This window comes from Elephas maximus, chromosome 26 (genome assembly GCF_024166365.1).
Source record: "Elephas maximus indicus isolate mEleMax1 chromosome 26, mEleMax1 primary haplotype, whole genome shotgun sequence".
Classification (NCBI taxonomy): Eukaryota; Metazoa; Chordata; class Mammalia; order Proboscidea; family Elephantidae; genus Elephas; species Elephas maximus.
The window spans coordinates 35188322-35208212 of NC_064844.1; the positions used below are offsets into that span (position 1 = coordinate 35188322).

The following is a 19891-nucleotide window of genomic DNA, read 5'->3' on the forward strand; positions in this document are numbered from 1 at the left end:
CTATGTATCTGTTGTTGTACTAGTACCAAGCTGTTTTGACTACTGTGGCAATATAATAAGTTCTAAAACCAGGTAGAGTGAGACCTCCCACTTTGTTCTGCTTCAGTAACACTTTACTTATCTGGGGCCTCTTTCCCTTCCACGTGAAGCTGGTGATTTGTTTCTCTATCTCATTAAAACATGCCACTGGAATTTGGATCGAGATTGCATAGTTACCTGCATATCACTTCAGGTAGAACAGACATTTTCACAATGCTGAGTCTTCCTATCCATGAGCAAGGTATGTTTTCCCACTTATGTAGGTCTTTTCTGGTTTCTTGCAATAGTGTCTTGTAATTTTCTTTGTATAGGTCCTTTACATCTTTGGTTATATTTACTCCTAAGTATTTTATCTTCTTCTGGGCTATTGTAAATGGTCCTGATTTGGTGATTTCCTCTTTTAAGTTCTCTTTGTTGGTGTAGAGGAATCCAACTGATTTTTGTAAATTTAACTTGTATCCTGATACTTTGCTCAACTCTTCTATTATTTCCAGTAGTTTTTTCTTGTGGATTCTTTAGGGTTTTCTGTATATAAGATCATATCACCTGCAAATACATACCTTTACTTCTTCCTTAGCAATTTAGATGTCCTTTATTTCTTTTTCTAGCCTAATTGCTTTGGCTAGGACCTCCAGCAATATGTTGAATAAGAGTAGTGATAAAGAGCATCCTTGTCTGGTTCCAGTTTTCAAGGGGAATGCTTTCAGACTCTCTCCATTTAGGATGATATTGGCTTTGTATAAATGCCCTTTATTATGTTGAGGAATGTCCCTTCTATCTGCTGAGAGTTTTTACCATGAATAGGTGTTGGACTTTGTCAAATGTCTTTTTTGCAACAACTGATAAGATCATGTGGTTCTTGTCTTTTGTTTTATTTATGTGATGGATTACATTGATTGTTTTTCTACTGTTAAACTATCCCTGCGTACCTTGTATGAATCGCACTTGGTCATAGTGAATTATTTTTTTTGATATGTTGTTGAATTCTATTGGCTAGAATTTTGTTCAGAATTTTTGCATATAAGTTCATGAGGGATATTGGTCTGTAATTCTCTTTTATGTGGTGTCTTCACCTGGTTTTGGTATCAGGGTTATGCTGGTTTCATAGAATGAGTTTGGGAGTATTCCATCCTCAAAAAGGTATCTTTTTAGTATTTTCCATTCCTGGAAAATAGGGAAATATCATAGACATGTGTAGGAATGCCAGAAACAGCAGTTTAACACCTCAACCAAAAAAACTAAACCTGTTGCCATCAAGTCAATCCTGACTTTAGAACTGCCCCATAGGGTTTCCACGAAGCAGCTGGTAGATTCGAACCATTGACCTTCTGGTTAGTAGCCTGAGCTCTTAACCACTGTGCCACCAGGGCTCCAATTCCTCAAGTACACCCAAAACATAATTAGTTGTTGGTGTGGGGAAAAGGGAAACCCTGGTGGCATAGTGGTTAAGTGCTACGGCTGCTAACCAAAAGGTCGGCAGTTCAAATCCGCCAGGCGCTCCTTGGAAACTCTATGGGGCAGTTCTACTGTGTCCTATAGGGTTGCTCTGAGTTGGAATCGACTCGACGGCAACGGTTTGGTTTTTTTTTATTTTGGTGGGGAATAGCAACAGGAAAGTAAAAAAAAAAAAAAAAAAAAACTGGTACATAGCTATCTCAGGATGGGTTCTTTAGAGGAATAAAACCAGTGAAGCATATATTTACATCTATAGATACCTGTACATAAAATATGGATATATATGTATATATACAGATTTATCACAAGGAAACGGCTCACACAGTTGTAGAGGCTGGCAAGTCCCAAGTCTGTCTGGCTTCTCCTGACTCATGTAGCTGCGGGGGCTGACGAACCCAAGTTCGGGAGTTCAGGTGGCAGGCTGCTAGCTCAAGGGCTGCTGAGGCTGACAAACCAAAGACTTGCAGGTAAGACAGCAGGCTGCTGGCTCACAGGGTATGGAGGACAATGAATCCCGAGACTGGCTGGTAAGATGGCAGGCCACTGGTGCACAGGGTGCGGAGGCTGATGAATCCCAATATTGGCAAGCAATATGGCAGGCTACTCAGAGGTCAAGTGATGATAAGTCAAAAGCAGGATTCAGAGCTAGCAAGCAAGCTTTGCCAGAACAGCCATATACATATTGGATGCTGGCCACACCCCCGACGAAACTCCCTTTACAACTGACTGGCTGATCGCATCAGATCATATCATGGAGGAGGACTACATCATTATATAACTGCCAAACTACATCATTAGATAACTGCCGAACCACGGAGAATCATGGCCCAGCCAAACTGACACACTACCTTAACCATCACAATTCACTCCTTGTCAATTTGGTACCTATACACATCTCCATAAATCATACACAACCTCTAAAGACAATTACAAAGTCATACTTGTGCCTAACATGATACAACTAATGTGTACAACTGAAAACACACTAGCCCTGTTTACATCTTGTATTTTATAAGTGAAGAAAAACAAAAATTGTTTGATGCACACATACAAGGTAGAAATACTCATAACAATTACAGTCCTTGTTTCTGCAGCTGGTCACGTCATCATAACTGGTATTTAGAACTACATTCTTCCACCACCCATTGTGTATTCCCTTTGCCTTCAGCAACCACCTCAGCTGGTCATGATTCTTTGCCTGGTGGGGTGACCCAAGCCTTCGTTCCTGAAGGGTCTGGGCCATTAGTAGTCATGTGGGAATTGGGTTGCTCTAGTTTTCCATGGACTTTAATCACAGGGCATGGTAGTACTAACACACACCCTAAGGGATCTCCTGTATTCCAGACATACTCCTTTATACCTCCTTTATGCAACATCAATCTGATTTCCCCTTGGTAATCAGCTAGTATGGTAACTCCCTAATTTGCCTGTTGATCCAGAGGCATGAGGAGCCCAAAGTGGCCGGATAAAATTCTTTTTAACTTTCAGTTCAATGGAATCTATGTTCTATCTCCAGGTAGGAGGATTTCCTCCTTTTGCAACTAAGACCTCTAGACCCACAGAGCATAGGGTTGTGGGGACAGAAAGCAAAAAAAATTTTTTTGTTGGGTCACTAGAGGTAATAGTGAGTGGTGCCACTCCCATCTCTACCCCTTGATTCCTAGAGCTGTGAATCCTGGATATGAGATATGGGAGAAACAGCACCATACACTGGACGCTGGTGTACAGCATATATAGCCACCTGGAGAACACTGTCCCAACCCTGCAAAGTGTTGCTATCTAGCTGGTGCCATAATTTTGTCTATAGAAGGCCATTCTTCTATGAAGCCAGCTCCTTCAGGATAATGGAGAACGTGGTAACACCAGTGAATTCCATGAGTACGGGCCCACTGCCACACTTCATTTGCTATGAAGTCCCTTAATCCGATACAATGCTGTGTGGGATACCACGATGGTGGATAAGGTATTCTATGAGTCCACAGATGGTAGTTTTAGCAGAGGCATTGCATACAGGGAAGGCAAATCCTTATCCAGAGTATCTATTCCAGTAAGAACAAATCACTGCCCTTTCCATGATGGAAGTGGTTCAATGTAATTAACCTGCCACCAGGTTGCTGGCTGATCACTTCAAGGAATGGTGCTATATTGGAGAATCAGTGCTGGTGTCTGCTGCTGGCGGATTGGGCATTTAGCAGTTGCTGCAGCCAACTCGGCCTTGGTAAGCAGAAGTCCAGGTTGCTGAGCCCATGTATAATCTCCATCCCTGCCACCATGGCCACTTTGTTCACGAGCCTGTTGGGCAATGACAGGAGTGGCTGGGGAAAGAGGATGCCTGGTTTACACAGAATGTGGCATCCTATCCACTGGATTATTAAAATTCTCCTCTGCCAAGGTCACCCTTTGGTAAGCATTCACATGAAACATAAACATCTACATTTCTTTGGCCCATCCAGAGAGGTCTATCTACATACCTCTTCCCCATGTCTCCTTGTCACCAATTTTCCAATCATGTTCCTTCCAAGTCCCTGACATTTCTCCTCCCAAGCAAAGTGAACAACCATTGGGAGTTCTGCCCATTGGGAGGATTCTCCCTTACTACTGTCCTTCACAGAGGTCCCAGAAAGAGGCTGCAGTGTTTCTGCTGTCTACTTTTGAGTGGTGCCTGCATACCAAGCAGAAGCATCTGTAAACCAGACAAGAGTTTTCTCTTCTTCTGTCAATTGGTCATAAGGAATTTTCCATGAGGTCATAGGTGAAGACTGGACAGAGGGCAGATAATGGGACAGGAATGGAGGCCAAGTACATTTGGTCATTTCCACATGCAACTTACTTGTGCCTTCAGGTCCTGCTCGGGCCTGACCTCACATATACCACTTCCATTTAATGATCCAGTGCTGTTGGAGACATCGGACTTCATAGCTCTGTGGGTCAGACAGTACCCAGTTCATGATGGGCAGCCCAGGGTGCATGGTGATTTGGTGGCCCCTGGTTAAGCATTCCGTCTCTACTAAGGCCCAGTAACAAGCCAAAAGCTGTTTCTCAAAAGGAGAGCAGTTATCTGCAGAGGATGGCAGGGCTATACACCAAAACCCTAAGGGTCTGTGCTGTGGTTCACCAATAGGGGTCTGCCATAGGCTCCAAACAGCATCTCTATCTACCACTGACACTTCGAGCAACATTGGATCAGCCAGATCGTATGGCCCAAGTGGCAGAGCAGCTTGCACATTAACCTGGATCTGTTGCAGAGCCTTCTCTTGTTCTGGTCCCCACTCAAAAGTAGCAGTTTTTTGAGTCACTTGATGAATAGGCCAGAGTAGCCCGTGAGGAATATGTTGCTTTCAAAATCCGAAGAGCCTCACCAGGCATTGTGCCTTCTTTTTTGTTGTAGTAGCGGCCAGATGTAACAACTTATCCTTTACTTTAGAAGAAATATCTCAACCTGCCTTACACCACTGGACTCCTAGAAATTTCACTGAGGTGGAAGGCAACTGAATTTTTGTAGGATTAATTCCTCACACCCTCTAACATGCAATAAGTTCAGAGTCAGTGACACTTCTTCCTTACTAGATTTAATCAGCATAATGGCATCAATGTAATGGACCAGTTTGACATCTTGTGGAAGGGAAAGGCGATCAAGGTCCCTGTGGAATGAATTATGACATAGGGCTGGAGAGCTGACATAGCCCTGAGGTAGGACAGTGAAGGTGTACTGTTAGCCTGCCAGGTGAAGGCAAACTGCTTCTGATGGTCTTTCGAGACAGGTATGGAGAAAAAGGCATTAGTCAGATCAATAGCTACATACCAGGCACCAGGAAATCTATTAGTCTGCGCAAGCAATGAAACTACATCTGGAACAGCAGCTGCAATCAGAGTCACCACCTGGTCAAGTTTTCGATAATCCACTAACACTTTCCAAGATCCATCTGTTATGTGCGCAGGCCAAACACGTGCACTGAATGGGAATGTGGTTGGAATCTCCACCCCATGCACTCTTCAAGTCCTTGATTGTGTCAGTAATCTCTGCATCCCTCCAGAAATGCGGCGTAACTTTTGGTTTATTATTTTCCTAGGTAGGGGCAGTTTTAATGGCTTCCGCTTAGCTTTTCCTACCACAACAGCCCTTATTCCACTCGTCAGGGATCCAGTGGGGGGCCTGCCAGTTGCTGAATATATCTACTCCAATTATGCATTTCTGAACTGGGGAAATCACTATAGGATGGGTTCAGGGACCCACTGTGAGATGAATCTGAGCTAAGGCTCCATTAATTATCTGACCTCTATATGTCCCTACTCTGAGTGGTGGGCTGTAGTGATGTTTTGGATCGGTTGGAATTAGTGTCAGTTCAGAGCCAGTATCCAGTAATCCCTGAACGGTCTGATTATTTCCTTTTCCCCAACGAACAGTCACTCTTGTAAAAGGCCATAGATTCCTTTGAGGAAGGCTGGGAGAAAGATTAACAGAATACATTTTTGGCACTGTAGTGGAGTCCCTCTTCAAGCGGATTCAGCCTCCCCTTCACTCAAGGGGTTGTAGGTCTGTAAGCTGGTTTAAGTCTGGAAATTGATTGAGGGGTCGTGACTCTATATTCTGGTGATTCAAGTTAAACTGCCATTTACCTGACTTAGAATTCTTCCATTTGTACAGATGAAGTAAATATTTAGTAGATTTCCCATCTGTTTCACTCATAGGGACTTTACGACTAAGTACTCAATGCCATAAATACATATGAGTCAGATGATTCTGATTACTGCTTTGACTCCCCTGTCTATTACAGTAACCACACCCACCTTGTCTTTGTTCACTGAGTACCACCACCTCGCCCTCACCACCATAGGATCCTATCGCCCCATTGTAGTTAGGTGTCTTCAGTTAGGGCGATTCCTGCTGTCAAATCTGACTTACATAAAATACCAATCGCAGGAGTCTTCAAGGACACTGGGGCTCCCTTGACAAATTTGTTTCTTATCACTGTAGTAAAAGTGTGTGTCCTCTGTGCACTCCATGTGTAGGTCTGTTGGTCAAACCTGATAAATCCACTCTCACATGCCAATTTCTCTAAGCCTTTAGATAACTTCTACAGTATATCAAGGCAGGACTAGTACTTCAACTTGATTTAGTGTAGGCCACTGCATAATCCATGTTTCAGGAACCCAAACAATTAGATCCTTTCCTAACCTCTTGAGCTGAAACACTGAATGAAGAATCTGTGCTTGGCAGGCCCGTATCAAAAAACTCAGACTGATCCAACTTTATGTTCCTTGCACCATAATCCTACACCCTTAATAGCCATTTCCACACATATTCCACAGGTTTCTGTTTGTATGTATTAGAAAAATCAAGTAGTTCTTTTTGAGTGTAGCATATATTCTTGTGGGACATACTCTGTACTTTACCTTTTGGGGTTCACTGGGACTTAAGTCTAGTTATATATTTAAAGCAAAAAGGGGTGGTGGAGGTGGGTTCTGGGAACATTCAGCAATGTCTTTTAAGGCATGTACCTCAGGCAATTCCCAAGGCAATCCCCCAGGTAATATCTCAAAGACTCCTGTTGAGTTAATCTGATCAGACGGGAGACAAAGGGATAATGGCTTACTGGGTAGGGTGGCTTAGCAGACAAAGATGGAGTGATCTCTTCAGATGGGACTAAGAGGGCTGGTTCTGTTGGCAGGAGTGATTCAACAGAATTTATAGACTCAACTGTTCCCAGCTTCCTGACTATCTGTCCCTATGCCCCCATCTCAAGTTTCAGGGTCCCTTTTCTTTCCAATCAATGCCCTCACTTTAACTTCAGTCATCGTTTGAGGCTAGGAATTCAACTGCCATTGTGATTCAGCCACTCTTTATGATAAGACTCTAGGTTTGGTTTTCAACAACGTCAGCTCTTGTTACTACAAGAAATATAGCTTTTATCAGGGCCCAAGTGGCAACTTTGAGGTCTCTTATGCAGCTCTGAAGCCCTGAGCTCATTTTTTTCTTTCACCACTTTCTCTAGCAAAAGTAGGATTAACCAACTAGCTTCCCTATACTTCTCATTCTGACAAAGCTGTAGAAAAGTATCAAACATGCGATCACCCAGAGCCTCATTTCTCATCTATACTTGACCTATTGGTGGTGATATTTTGCATATTAATATTGCCACCTCATGCCATGAATAAGCAGTGTCCCCTTTACTAGTGAAGTCAAGAGTCATCAACATCTTTAAGACTAACCAGACTTGAAAACCAATTTAGAAAACTCATCTTTACGACTTTGTTTCTCTAGGACCACTCTCTGTACCAAACGTCTTAGGCTGGGTTCTCTAGAGAAGCAAAACCAGTAAAGCATATAAATACATATACAGAGATTTATAATAAGGAAATGGCTCATGCAGTTGTAAAGGCTGGCGAGTTCCAAGTCCGTAGGTCAGGTGTCAAGCTGGAGGCTTCTCCTGACTCATATAGCTGCAAGGGTTGACAAATCCCAAGACCAGCAGGTCAGATGGCAGGCTGCTGGCTCACAGGCTGCTGAGGCTGATGAACCCAAGACCAGCAGGCAAAATGAAAAGCTGCTGGCTTACAGGGTGCGGAGGCCGATGAATCCCAAGATCGGCAGGCAATATGGCAGGCTGCTGGCTCAAGTCATAAGAATCAGAGGTCAGATGATGACAAGCCAGATGTAGGATCCAGAGTAAGCAAGAAAGCTTTGCCAGAACATCTGTATATGTATTGGATGCAGACCACATCCCCGAAGAAACTCCCCTTACAACTGATTGGCTGGTCACATCACGAAGGATAACTACATCATTATATCGCTGCCAAACTACATCATTAGATAATTGCCAACTCACTGAGAATCAGGGCCCAGCCAAGCTGACATACAACCTTAACCATCACAATAGCCTAGCATGACAGCAAGCTAACAAGTAAAGAATGTCAGAAAACAAAGAGAAAGCATCAAAATCACTCCAGGAGCATCGCTGATTTAAGATAAACCAGGGTAAGTGAGCTTGGCTGCCAACTCTAGGACAGGCGTCCAGAATTGTAACACAAATTTTATGTTAATTTCTTATTACTGTGTGATGTATAGTATTTTGTCATTACCCAAGTAAAACAATGTAAGGAGTATAATAAATGTAAGTGTATTTAAAGAGAAACAATCTTTGGGGAAAAAAAGCATACTGCAAAATAAAATCTTAAAAATGCTTCCACCGCTGTTTGGGCTCAGAGTAAGAAGAATATTAATAAGTTACAAGTATTATTAAAAGCCCCCTGGAGAACTACAGAACAAAATTTTAACGGTATTTTTCCCTCTTTCAAGATAAGCATCTCAGTCATCTAGTGCTGCTATAACAAAAATACCACAAGTGGATGGCTTTAACAAACAGAAGTTTATTCTCTCACAGTCGAGTAGTCTACAAGTCCAAATTCAGGGCATCAGCTCCAGGGGAAGGCTTTCTCTCTGTTGGCTCTGAGGGAGGTCCTTGTGATGGATCAGTCTTCCCTTGGTCTGGGAGCATTCCAGTGCAGCAACCTCAGTACCAAAGGACATGCTCTGCTCCTGGCACTACTTTCTTGGTGGTATGAGGTCCCCATGTCTCTCTGCTTGCTTTCTCTTTTATATCTCAAAAGAGACCAGCTTAAGACACTATCTTTTAAACCTCATCAGTATAACTGCCACTAATCCATCTTATTACATCACAGTGATAAGATTTACACCACATAGGGAAATCACATCAGAAGAAAAAATGGTAGACAATCATACAAGGGAACCATTACCTATCCAAATTGACAGACATTTTGGGGAGACACAATTCAGCCCATGACAACAAGTGTATGATTAGGTGAAGGACTCTTTCTCTGAGTCTTCTGCTCAGTATGAGAACTTCACTTTAAAAGCAGAGCAAGAACTTTGTCAGTGCAGTCTGAAAGTACACTCAGGATGAGCGTCACTGCTCTGTCCCTAGAAAAGTTCTAGATTTCTGTAAAAGAGCATTGTGCAATGAACAATGAACATTTTGTTGTACTTTTCAACTGCTTATATACGTTAGCAAGCCTTCTTTCAATTTAACAAGGACGAACAAGGACAAAAACCACCACATTTCAGTTGAAAATGAATCCATGTGTGCTTAAGTCTAACTCACCACTGAGTATCTGTGCAGCAAAAAATCAAGCACGTGTTTCACACTGAAGAGGTAAATTTCATTGTTTTATTTTAGTTACGAGAATAACATTTTAATGCATATAAAACCAAACCCAACCCATTGCTGTTGAGTCAATTCCGACTCATAGTGACCCTGTATCTACAAAAGAGATTAAAAAGATGCATGTGTATAATTTTGTAATTCCTAGGTCTATCTTACAGTTTGATTATGTCACTCAGTAAGAGAATGTCATTTCAAAGCCTTATATAAAATTGTCTTAAGTTCTATTTTTATTCATATTGTTTTGGCTCAAGGTTTTAGTATCTTCAGTATTAAACATTGTCAGTAAATTTTCATGTTGTAAATAATATTAAAATTGATTTCTAACCTATATTTAAACTAAATCTCCTGAGCCTATCTTTAGAAAAATTAAATGCCATTAAATGACATTTACCAGTCATTTCACAGAAATTTCTTATGTTTGCTCTGTAAGTCTCTTTAAAAAAACTTCTAATTTGAAATATTTATACATTGACAGGAAGTTGCAAAAACAGTACAGAGACGTCTGGTGCACCCTTTACTCAGTCTCTGTCAAGGGTAACACAACTATCAAAACCAAGATGGTGACACTGGTACAATCCACAGACATTATTCAGATTTCACCAGTTTTACATGAACTCACCTGTGTGTGTGTTGTTGTTAGGTGCCGTCAAGTTGGTTCGGACTCATAGCGACCCTATGCACAACAGAACGAAATACTGCCCAGTCCTGAGCCATCCTTACAATCGTTGTTATGCTTGAGCTCACTGTTGCAGCCACTGTGTCAATCCACCTCGTTGAGGGTCTTCCTTTTTCCGCTGACCCTGTACTCTGCCAGGCATCATGTCCTTCTCCAGGGACTGATCCCCCCTGAAAACATGTCCAAAGTATGTAAGACGCAGTCTCGCCATTCTTGCTTCTGAGGAGGAGCATTCTGGTTGTACTTCTTTGTTCGTTCTTTTGCCAGTCCATGGTATATTCAATATTCTTCACCAACACATCAAAAGCATCAATTCTTCAATTTTCCTTATTCATTGTCCAGCTTTCACATGCATATGATACGATTGAAAATACCATGGCTTGGGTCAGGCACACCTTAGTCTTCAAGGTGACATCTTTGCTCTTCAACACTTTAAAGAGGTCCTTTGCAGCAGATTTACCCAATGCAACGTGTCTTTTGATTTCTTGACTGCTGCTTCCATGGCTGTTGATTGTGGATCCAAGTAAAATGAAATCCTTGACAACTTCAATCTTTCTCCATTTATCATGGTGTTGCTCATTGGTCCAGTTGTGAGATTTTTTTTTTTTTTTTATGTTGAGGTGCAATCCATACTGAAGGCTGTGGTCTTTGATCTTCATTAGTAAGTGCTTCAAGTCCTCTTCACTTTCAGCAAGCAAGGTTGTGTCATCTGCATAACGCAGGTTGTTAAGGAGTCTTCCTCCAATCCTGATGCCCCATTCTTCTTCTTATAGTCCAGCTTCTCATATTATTTGCTCGGCATAGATTGAATAGATATGGTGAAAGAATACAACCCTGACCCACACCTTTTCTGACTTTAAGCCCAATCAGTATCCCCTTGTTCTGTCTGAACAACTGCCTCTTGATCTATGTAAAGGTTCCTCATGAGCATAATTAAGTTTTCTGCAATTCCCATTCTTCACAATGTTATCCATAGTTTGTTATGATCCACACAGTTGAACACCTTTGCATAGTCAATAAAACACAGGTAAACATCCTTCTGGTATTCTCTGCTTTCAGCCAGGATCCATCTGACATTAGCAATGATATCCCTGGTTGCACGTCCTCCTCTGAAACTGGCCTGAATTTCTGGCAGTTCCCTGTCAATATATGCTGCAGCCTCATTTGAATGATCTTCAGCAAAATTTTGTTTGCGTGTGATATTAATGATATTGTTCTATAATTTCCACATCCGGTTGGATCACCTTTCTTGGGAATAGGCATAAATATGGATCTCTCCCAGTCAGTTGGCCAAGAAACTGTCTTCCATATTTCTTAGCATAAGGAGGGAGCACCTCCAGCATTGCATCTCCTGCTGAAACATCTCAATTGATATTCCATCAGTCCTGGAGCCTTGTTTTTCGCCAATGCCTTCAGAGCAGCTTGGACTTCTTCCTCCAGTACCATTGGTTCCTGATCATATGCCACCTCTTGAAATGGTTGAACATCGACTAATTCTTTTTGGTATAATGACTCTGTGTATTCCTTCCATCTTCTTTTCATGCTGCCTGCATCGCTTAATATTTCCCCCATAGAATCCTTCACTATTGCAACTCAAGGCTTGAATTTTTTCTTCAGTTCTTTCAGCTTGAGAAACGCTGAGCGTGTTCTTCCCTTTTGGTTTTCCATCTCCAGCTCTTTGCACATGTCATTATAATACTTTACTTTGTCTTCTCGAGAGGCCCTTTGAAATCTTCTGTTCAGTTCTTTTACCTCATCAATTCTTCCTTTTGCTTTACCTGCTCGACGTTCGAGAGCAAGTTTCAGTGTCTCCTCTGACATTCATCTTGGTCTTTTCTTTCTTTCCTGTCTTTTCAATGACCTGTTACTTTCTTCATGTATGATGTCCTTGACGTCATTCCACAACTCGCCTGGTCTTCGATCACTAGTGTTCAATACATCAAATCTATTCTTCAGATGGTCTCTAAATTCAGGTGGGATACACTCAAGGTCATATTTTGGCTCTTGTGGACTTGCTCTGATTTTTCCAAGTTTCAGCTTGAACTTGCATATGAGCAATTGATGGTCTGTTCCACAGCTGGCCCCTGGCCTTGTTCTGACTGATGATATTATGTGTGTGTAGTTCTACATAATTTTATCACACCTGTAAATTTACGTAATATCTTATGAGTTTTAAAGTATATGAAAAGAAAATGATTAAACAGAAGTAAGCCTTTCTTAACTACTTTTTTTCTCCCCCCAAGAAAGGTTGGCTAAAAAGTCATGTTTTATTTTCAAACAGTGAAAGAAAGCTATTCTTGTACCCATCCTATACCATAGATCATAGTTCAGTAGCATATGTGATATCTGTAATATGACCTATTAAAAAAAAAAAGACCTATAAGGATTAAAGAAAAAATCAAGTAGAAAATTTTAGAATAGGAAAAATCAAGGATTCTTCTGTTTACATTACTAACTTGTATTAGAAGTGATATCCTTTCTAGGAAGGGAGTAGACTAAAAATTTGTCCACATTAAACAACTTAACAGGAAATTATTGTTTACTCAAAAGAATATTGACAATAATTATTGGATTAATATGTTTACAAGTTACTGGTCACACTAATGTACTGTGACCAATAGATACTATAATTTTTAGGTAGGGGGATCCATTCTGCCTCAGGTCCTGTATACTGGCTGTTTCCTCTAACTTCAGATAATTAAATGCCACCCATTCTTTAGGCCTCAGATATACTGAAGGAATTTTTCTTTAGTTTCCCAGACTAGATCAGGTTCCTTTCATAGGTCTCTGAACTTTTCCTTTACTTACCACTGTTTATAATTATTTGTGTGATTATTTGATTAATATCTATAAGCTCTATGATGGCAGGGACTATGTATTTTTGGTATTTTGACCATTATATCCCTAGTACTTCAACAGTGCCTGGCACATAGTAAGCAATCAATGAATTAATAAATGGAAGGGCAAAGAGTAGCTTAAATTAAGAACTGGCATTAAAGGTTCTTAATAAAGCAATTGGAAAAAGTGAGAGTTATATTCTGGAAACATAATCTTAACTGTACTATGGAAGACTGATTTAAGAGGGAGAGACTGGAGCAAGGAATCTGGTCAGGAGGCTATAGTAAGGAGTACAGATGAGAAATAAGAACTTGAACTAAGACAGTGCCAATCAAGAGAGAAAAACAGATAAATTACATAGTTATTCTGGAGCTATTCCGAAATAATTTGATAACCAACTGAATGTAGGTAACTGAGGGATAGAATAGAGGTAAGTTTCTAGCCCTTGGCAAGAGGACTTACTTCAAAAACCTTAAATCATTTTTACTTTAGTACCTTCTTCATTTCCAACACTGATGGATTACACAATCTACGAATATTTATGGTTATTTCTATAATGCTGAGAGTGATGTAAAGAACTGAAACACTTTGAGGAGTTCAAAATCTAAATTATGGTATATCCAAACAATGGATATTATTCTGCCATAAAAAGGAATGAATGATTCATGCTGCAAAATGGATGAATTTTGAAAACATCACGCTAAGTGAAAGAAGCCAGATACAAATGGTGGTTGTCAGGGACTGGAAGGAGGAGAAAATGAGGAATAACTGTTAATGCTCTGGAGTTTCTTAGGGCGGTGATGAAAATTTTCTGGAATCAGATAGTGGTGATGGTTGTACACCTTTTTGAATAAACTAAAAACCACAGAACTGTACACTTTAAAAGAGTGAATTTTATGGTATGTGAATTATATCTCGATTTTTAAGAATCTGATTGTACGTTAGTATACAGTAGTGTACGGCACACTGTTCTGTAGGTGACAAATGAGTATTGCCCACTGAACATTGGTGCCATAGGAGTAAAGAGGCCTGATAATCAGAGAGGTGGTCAGTAAGGCTATGCAGAGGCAGAACCTGAACTTGGCCGTGAGGGGTGATTAGATGTGCGGAGATGGAATGAAAAGTCATTCCAAGTAAATGAAATGGCATGGGCAAAGCTAAGCCTAAGGCCTACCATAAGCATAGAGTTCATCATCAGAAGTTGTGGACAAATCATTTAGGGCATTAAGTATCAGGTGAAAGAACTTGTCTTTGTTTTATAAGCGAATTTTTTTGTATGCATGTTCTGTGAAATCTGAATCCCATGAGATGATCTTCACAAAAGGCTTTTGATGTTCATTAAATTTGGAAAACCCTCACTTGGAGTCCCAGAAGGAATATTGGCATATTAAAGGCTCTGAGAAGTCTGCATTAAGGGAACTGGTTTAACTTTGCTTAACCCATTATTTACCAAACTTATTTTATCATGGAACCATTTCCCCTTTGGGAAACATTGCTCAAAATGCTGCCATAGATGTTAGGAAGCAGGTGCAGTTCCTGCAGAATGGTACAGATTGCTTGGTGCTGAGGAAACAGGAAATAACAAGGACAGTTTACCTGTGAAAATAAGGAAAAAGGGAAGTTGTACAGTTAATGATTTTGTCAATTCGGAAGGAGTTGTGTGTGAAGGTGGAGATGGGAGAAAGAGAAGAGAGATAAAAGATGCTAGAAAGAAAAATAGAGGAAGAAAGGCCCTAACAGATGCAGGAGGATATGGGTAATAAAAGCACTAGCAGAGGGTTATCCCAGGAAAGGAAAAAAGAAAGCTTCCCTTTAAGACTTGGAGGAAAAATGAATGTTTCAGTACACATCACTACCACCATCCATTGCCATTAAGCAGATGGCAGAGTAGAATCGCCCCACAGGATTTCCAAGGCTGTAAATCTTTACAGAAGCAGACTGCCAAATTTAGAGTTAGGGGGGAAAATGAGGATGGAAAAATGGCCATTGGGTGGCTTGGATCATCTTACTTGCTTAGCTGTCTTTTTTCATGCCCTTTCCTACTACTTGTTGAATTCATGTTGAGTTAACGCTTGGCTTCCGTTTCAGCAGCACAGCACCTTTATCTTAATCAAAAGTGAGAATCACATAATCATTCACTCATTCAACAAAATTTATTGACTTCTTGTTATATGCCAGGCTCTGCAGTAGGCACTGAAACACAGCTTCTAACTCCAAGGAGATAATGGTCTAAATCAGCATTGTTTTAGGTCTGTGAAGACTGAGAAGTGTGAGATATGAGACTGGCACTCTCCACCAATCACTGTGTAGTTCTTACGTGAATACTCTCCCTCTTTAGTTTGAAGAACTCTCACTCATCCTTCATAATGTACCTTATTAGTTTCTGAAAACTTCAGTGATCCTTCCTGCAGAGATATCCACTCCCTCTTTGCACCATACTGTTTATAGTATTTTTTAACATACACTGAAATTTTCTATTTCTTATTAGATTGTGAATTTCTAAGTGACAAGGACTCTATATGTAGTCTCTTGCACATAGTAGGTAGTCCCTCCATCCTACAATAGTCAAATCATTATCTATCACTCAAAGTTCAGCAAAATATCACATCCATTATTTCTGCTGGTCTTCCAGCTAGAAAAACTCTCCTCCTCTTCTGATATTTCATAACATTCTAAACCAATGATTCTCAAGCTTTAATGTGTAGTATGCAGATTATGATTAAGACATATTCTGCATTACTAAGCACCCAGGTAATGCCAGTGCTGCTGGTCTGGGAACATATACCAGGCACAGAGTCACTTATTTGTCTGGCACAAAATAAAGTCAAAGAATTGCCTTAAAGATTTCTATATTTTCTGTATAATGGTATCATTACTTCCCTGCTTTTATACACATGCATTTCATTACTGCTTCTGAATATGGTTTTACACCAGACTTGAATACTTAGTCTAAATTTCATTATTATTCTCAATTCATTTAATGCTTCATTCACACACAGCTTATGTTCTTTTAATTTGTACTTATACACATTAGGAACCCTGGTGGTACAGTGGTTAGGCACTTGGCTGCTAACCCAAAGGTCAGCAGGTTGAACCTACCAGGAGAAAGATGTGGCAGTCTACTTTCATAAAAATTCACAGCCTTGGAAACCCTATGGGGCCGTTCTACTCTGTCTACAGGGTAGCTATGAGTTGGAATCGACTCAAGGGCAATAGGTTTGGCTTTTGGTTTACACACATTATCTTCAATAAGTCTTACAAGTATGCTCTTCATTTCACAGATAACAAAACAGAAGCTTATAGAAAGTATGTAAATTGCCAATAGCTACCGTTAAGAGTCAAGACTCTAACTGCAGTCTTCTTGCTCTAAATCCAGTAATTTTTTTAGTTATACGTGCATGTGTGTTGTTGTTGCGTGCCGAGTCAATTCTGATTCATAGCAACCCTATACGACAGAGTAGAACTGCCCCAAAGGGTTTCCTAGGCTGTAGTCTTTACAGGAACAGATTGCCAGGTCTTTTCTCCTGTGGAACTTCTGGGTTTGAACCACTGACCTTTTGGTTAGCAGCTGAGCACTTAATCATTGAACCACCAGGGCTCCTTAGTCACACATCTAACTGAGCTAAATTCTGTAATCCTGTCTATCAGTGCAATATGAGATAAGGCAGAAATCATTTGTTCACTCAACAAACATTTAATGTTTACATTCTGGGTTCTGAACTAGTTGTTAGGATATAGAAAATATTAGAGAAGTTTCTGTTTCTGAGGGACAGTTTAGCAAGGTTCACCAAAGAAGGAGCATTTGAGCTCAGTTTTAATGATCACTTGGGGCAAGGAAAGGAGTTGTGCTGGCACAGTGGTTAAAGTGTTTGGCTGTTAACTGAAAGGTCGGCGGTTCAAGTCTACCTGCTGCTTCACGGGAGAAAGATGTGGGAGTCTGCTTTTACAACCTTGGAAACTCTGTGGGGCAGTTCTACTCCGTCCTATGGGGTCGCTATGAGTTGTAATCGACTCAGTGGCAGTGGGTTTGGTTGGTTTTCTGGGGACAAGAATAAAGGTATTCCAAGAATGCAGACTAAGATAAGCACAGACAAAACACCAAGGGATGTTTCAGAACAAAGGACATGTGCACACAAACAGTAAGGATAGGTTTCATTAAGGAAGAGAGATTTGGACAGAATCTAGAAGGGTGTACACTGAAAACACTTATAAGCTGAAAACATTTATGGTTAGAGGAACAGAATAAAAAGGGAAGAAGCAAGAATTTACATGACACGTTTTGAGACCAGAGAAAAGACTTGGAGTTGCAGAGTCAAATGCTGCTAATGGATAACAACAACAAAAAAAAGGTGTGGGGTCAGTTAGTACTGAAGCCCTAGCAGCAGCACCATTGCTAACATGTACTGGGCACTTAACTCTGCCAGATGCAGTACTATGAGTTTCACATTTGCAAAATACTTCAGCACTTGGGTATTATCATCCCCATTTTTTAACATGAGTTTTAAAAAGGATAAGTAACTCGCTCAAGATCACTAGACAGTAATTGATAACACCAATTAACATTATACTTCAGATACACTATTCAATTTATAAAAATATAAGAAAGATACATCATGGTTTAGTACAGAAGCTTGAGAAGACAAAAGACTAGCTCCTAATTCCAGATCATCATGTGTAAATTACTGAACTTCTCCAAGTCTCAGTTTCTTTATAAAATACAGGGGAAAAAGCACATTAGGATTCTTATAAAGATCAGATAGGTCATATGGATGAGGGTATTAATACTATGTATAATATGGAGAATATATGGAGAAGTTTGAATAAACCTCATGGATTTTACTTATTCCAGGCTTCTTGGTTTAGCCTATGGAGTCAATAGGTCAGCTAGTTGCATTATTCTGTCAGATTTCTTCGGTGTATATAAGAATGGTAATTCCTGGGGGAAATGAGTATATGAAAAAAAATACAGAATATATGGGTTTGAACAAATATGACATTCTGATACTCAATGACATACATTTTTTTAAATTTTAGGAAATTAAGTTGATGTTCCACCCTAAGCAATATGCTACCAAATGTAGATGAAAACAAACTGAAATATTTTGCATTGCTATATTTCACCAGTCATATTCAGTTTTTAAAAAATGTATCAGCTATGTTTCCTTTAATAGATAAAAAATTATTTTACATTTAAATTATAATGAGAACTACAGCACTTTTTTTAAAAAAAACAATGCCACTCATAGAACAAGGGGGGAAAAAAAGGAAAGGAAAACAAGTTATATTAACTGATGCAGTAGGAAATCAAATTTTTGAGGAAAATTTAAAATTTGGGTTCTTCCCTAGACTGAAATTTCAACAGCTAAGTATAACTTACTTTTTCCTATAGGGCAGTAAATGTGCTCACTGGAAGGTAACTGGTGTACAATCTAATAAAAGTAAAAACTGAAAAGAACAAGCACAAAGATTCAGATTACAAAGAGTGGGTAAGGAACTGAGAAAAGGAAGAAAACAAATTTTCCGGTGCTGTGGAAAAATCTCTCCAGCAGAGATGTTTCCTCAAAACAATACACGAAATATGCAGAAGCTATTGGGGGCACCTAGTTGGATCAAGAGAGGTTTCAAATACACCTGGGTCCAGTTCTCCAAGTAATGAGCTTAAATACTATAAAATGAGAGGAAAAGTGGGACCTAGATTAATATATTAAATTCAACATTTCGAATTTGCAGCGCCGACTCTAAACCCAACCCTCCCCAAAAAAAGGCTATCTATTGATAAACAACAGGATAAGAGCTCTCCTTTCTTACTTTATTCTCTGACACCTACCCTGGCCAACGGAATCATCTCTCTTCTGAGAACTACAAGTAATTCCAGAAATAAAACCTGCCACCAGTGTGGGGGAACACCAGGATCTGACGGAGTTACTCGATGCTTTTTAAAGACGCTCCCAACACCCCCCGCTTAGCCTCTTGGGCCCTTTCGAAGGCCCAGTGAAGGGCTTCAGTCACCAGGAAGCTTCCTGCCCGTCCCGACCGCCACTCCGTCTAGGCACCAGGAAAATCCCAGCGCGTCGGGCTCGGCGCCACCCCGATGACAGGACCTACTCGTCTCACCTTCTGCGTCAGCTGAGGAGACAAAGGTGAAGTCCCCGTTGGAGGGGGAATACGCTGGCGGCGAACCGGGCGCCTGCATCTCGCGGCCCCTCTCAGCCAGCTGCGGTGGAGGCGGCTGCGGCTGGACCCAGGCCCCAAGGCGGCCGCGGCGCTGACCCCCGCTCTCGCCCTACGGTGCGGCCTGGAAGTCAGGAGCCGTACGTTGAGAACGAGGCCGGAAACAAGCGCAGCTGGCCGCTGGGCTGCCCCGAAACGGCTCCACCGAAGTCCTCTCGGTGGCGACCCGCCCAAGTACTACGACGCCGGCGCCGTGACAGAACCATAACAGTGACATCACGGATCGGATTGGTTCTTTGTAATGTACTCTCCCATTGGCCCCCGGGGAGAGGTTCTGATTGGGTCTTCTGTTGCTGATTCCGGAAGTTTTCCCAGGACAGGAAGCTTACTTCTAATTCGGTGTACACTGAGGCTTTCCTGTCCCTGTTGGCTTTTTTTGTTTCCTTCAAGTACCATTTGTTCCTGCGTTTCTTTACCTGTTTCCTCCGTTTTTGTTAACTGAGCGGTTTTAGAACTAGCCCCAGTTTAG

General features: G+C 40.9%; 1 protein-coding gene across 1 annotated transcript in view; it reads right to left on the reverse strand.

The window, feature by feature from the left end:
* The window catches only part of YIPF4 (Yip1 domain family member 4), a 39753-nt gene extending 20122 nt beyond the window's left edge, over positions 1–19631 (reverse strand). Inside the window, exon 1 of the mRNA XM_049870412.1 lies at positions 19306–19631. Coding sequence (XP_049726369.1) covers positions 19306–19384 — 79 coding nt within the window. The 5' untranslated portion in view covers positions 19385–19631. The remainder of the gene's footprint in view (positions 1–19305) is intronic.
* Between the last annotated feature and the right edge of the window lie 260 nt (positions 19632–19891).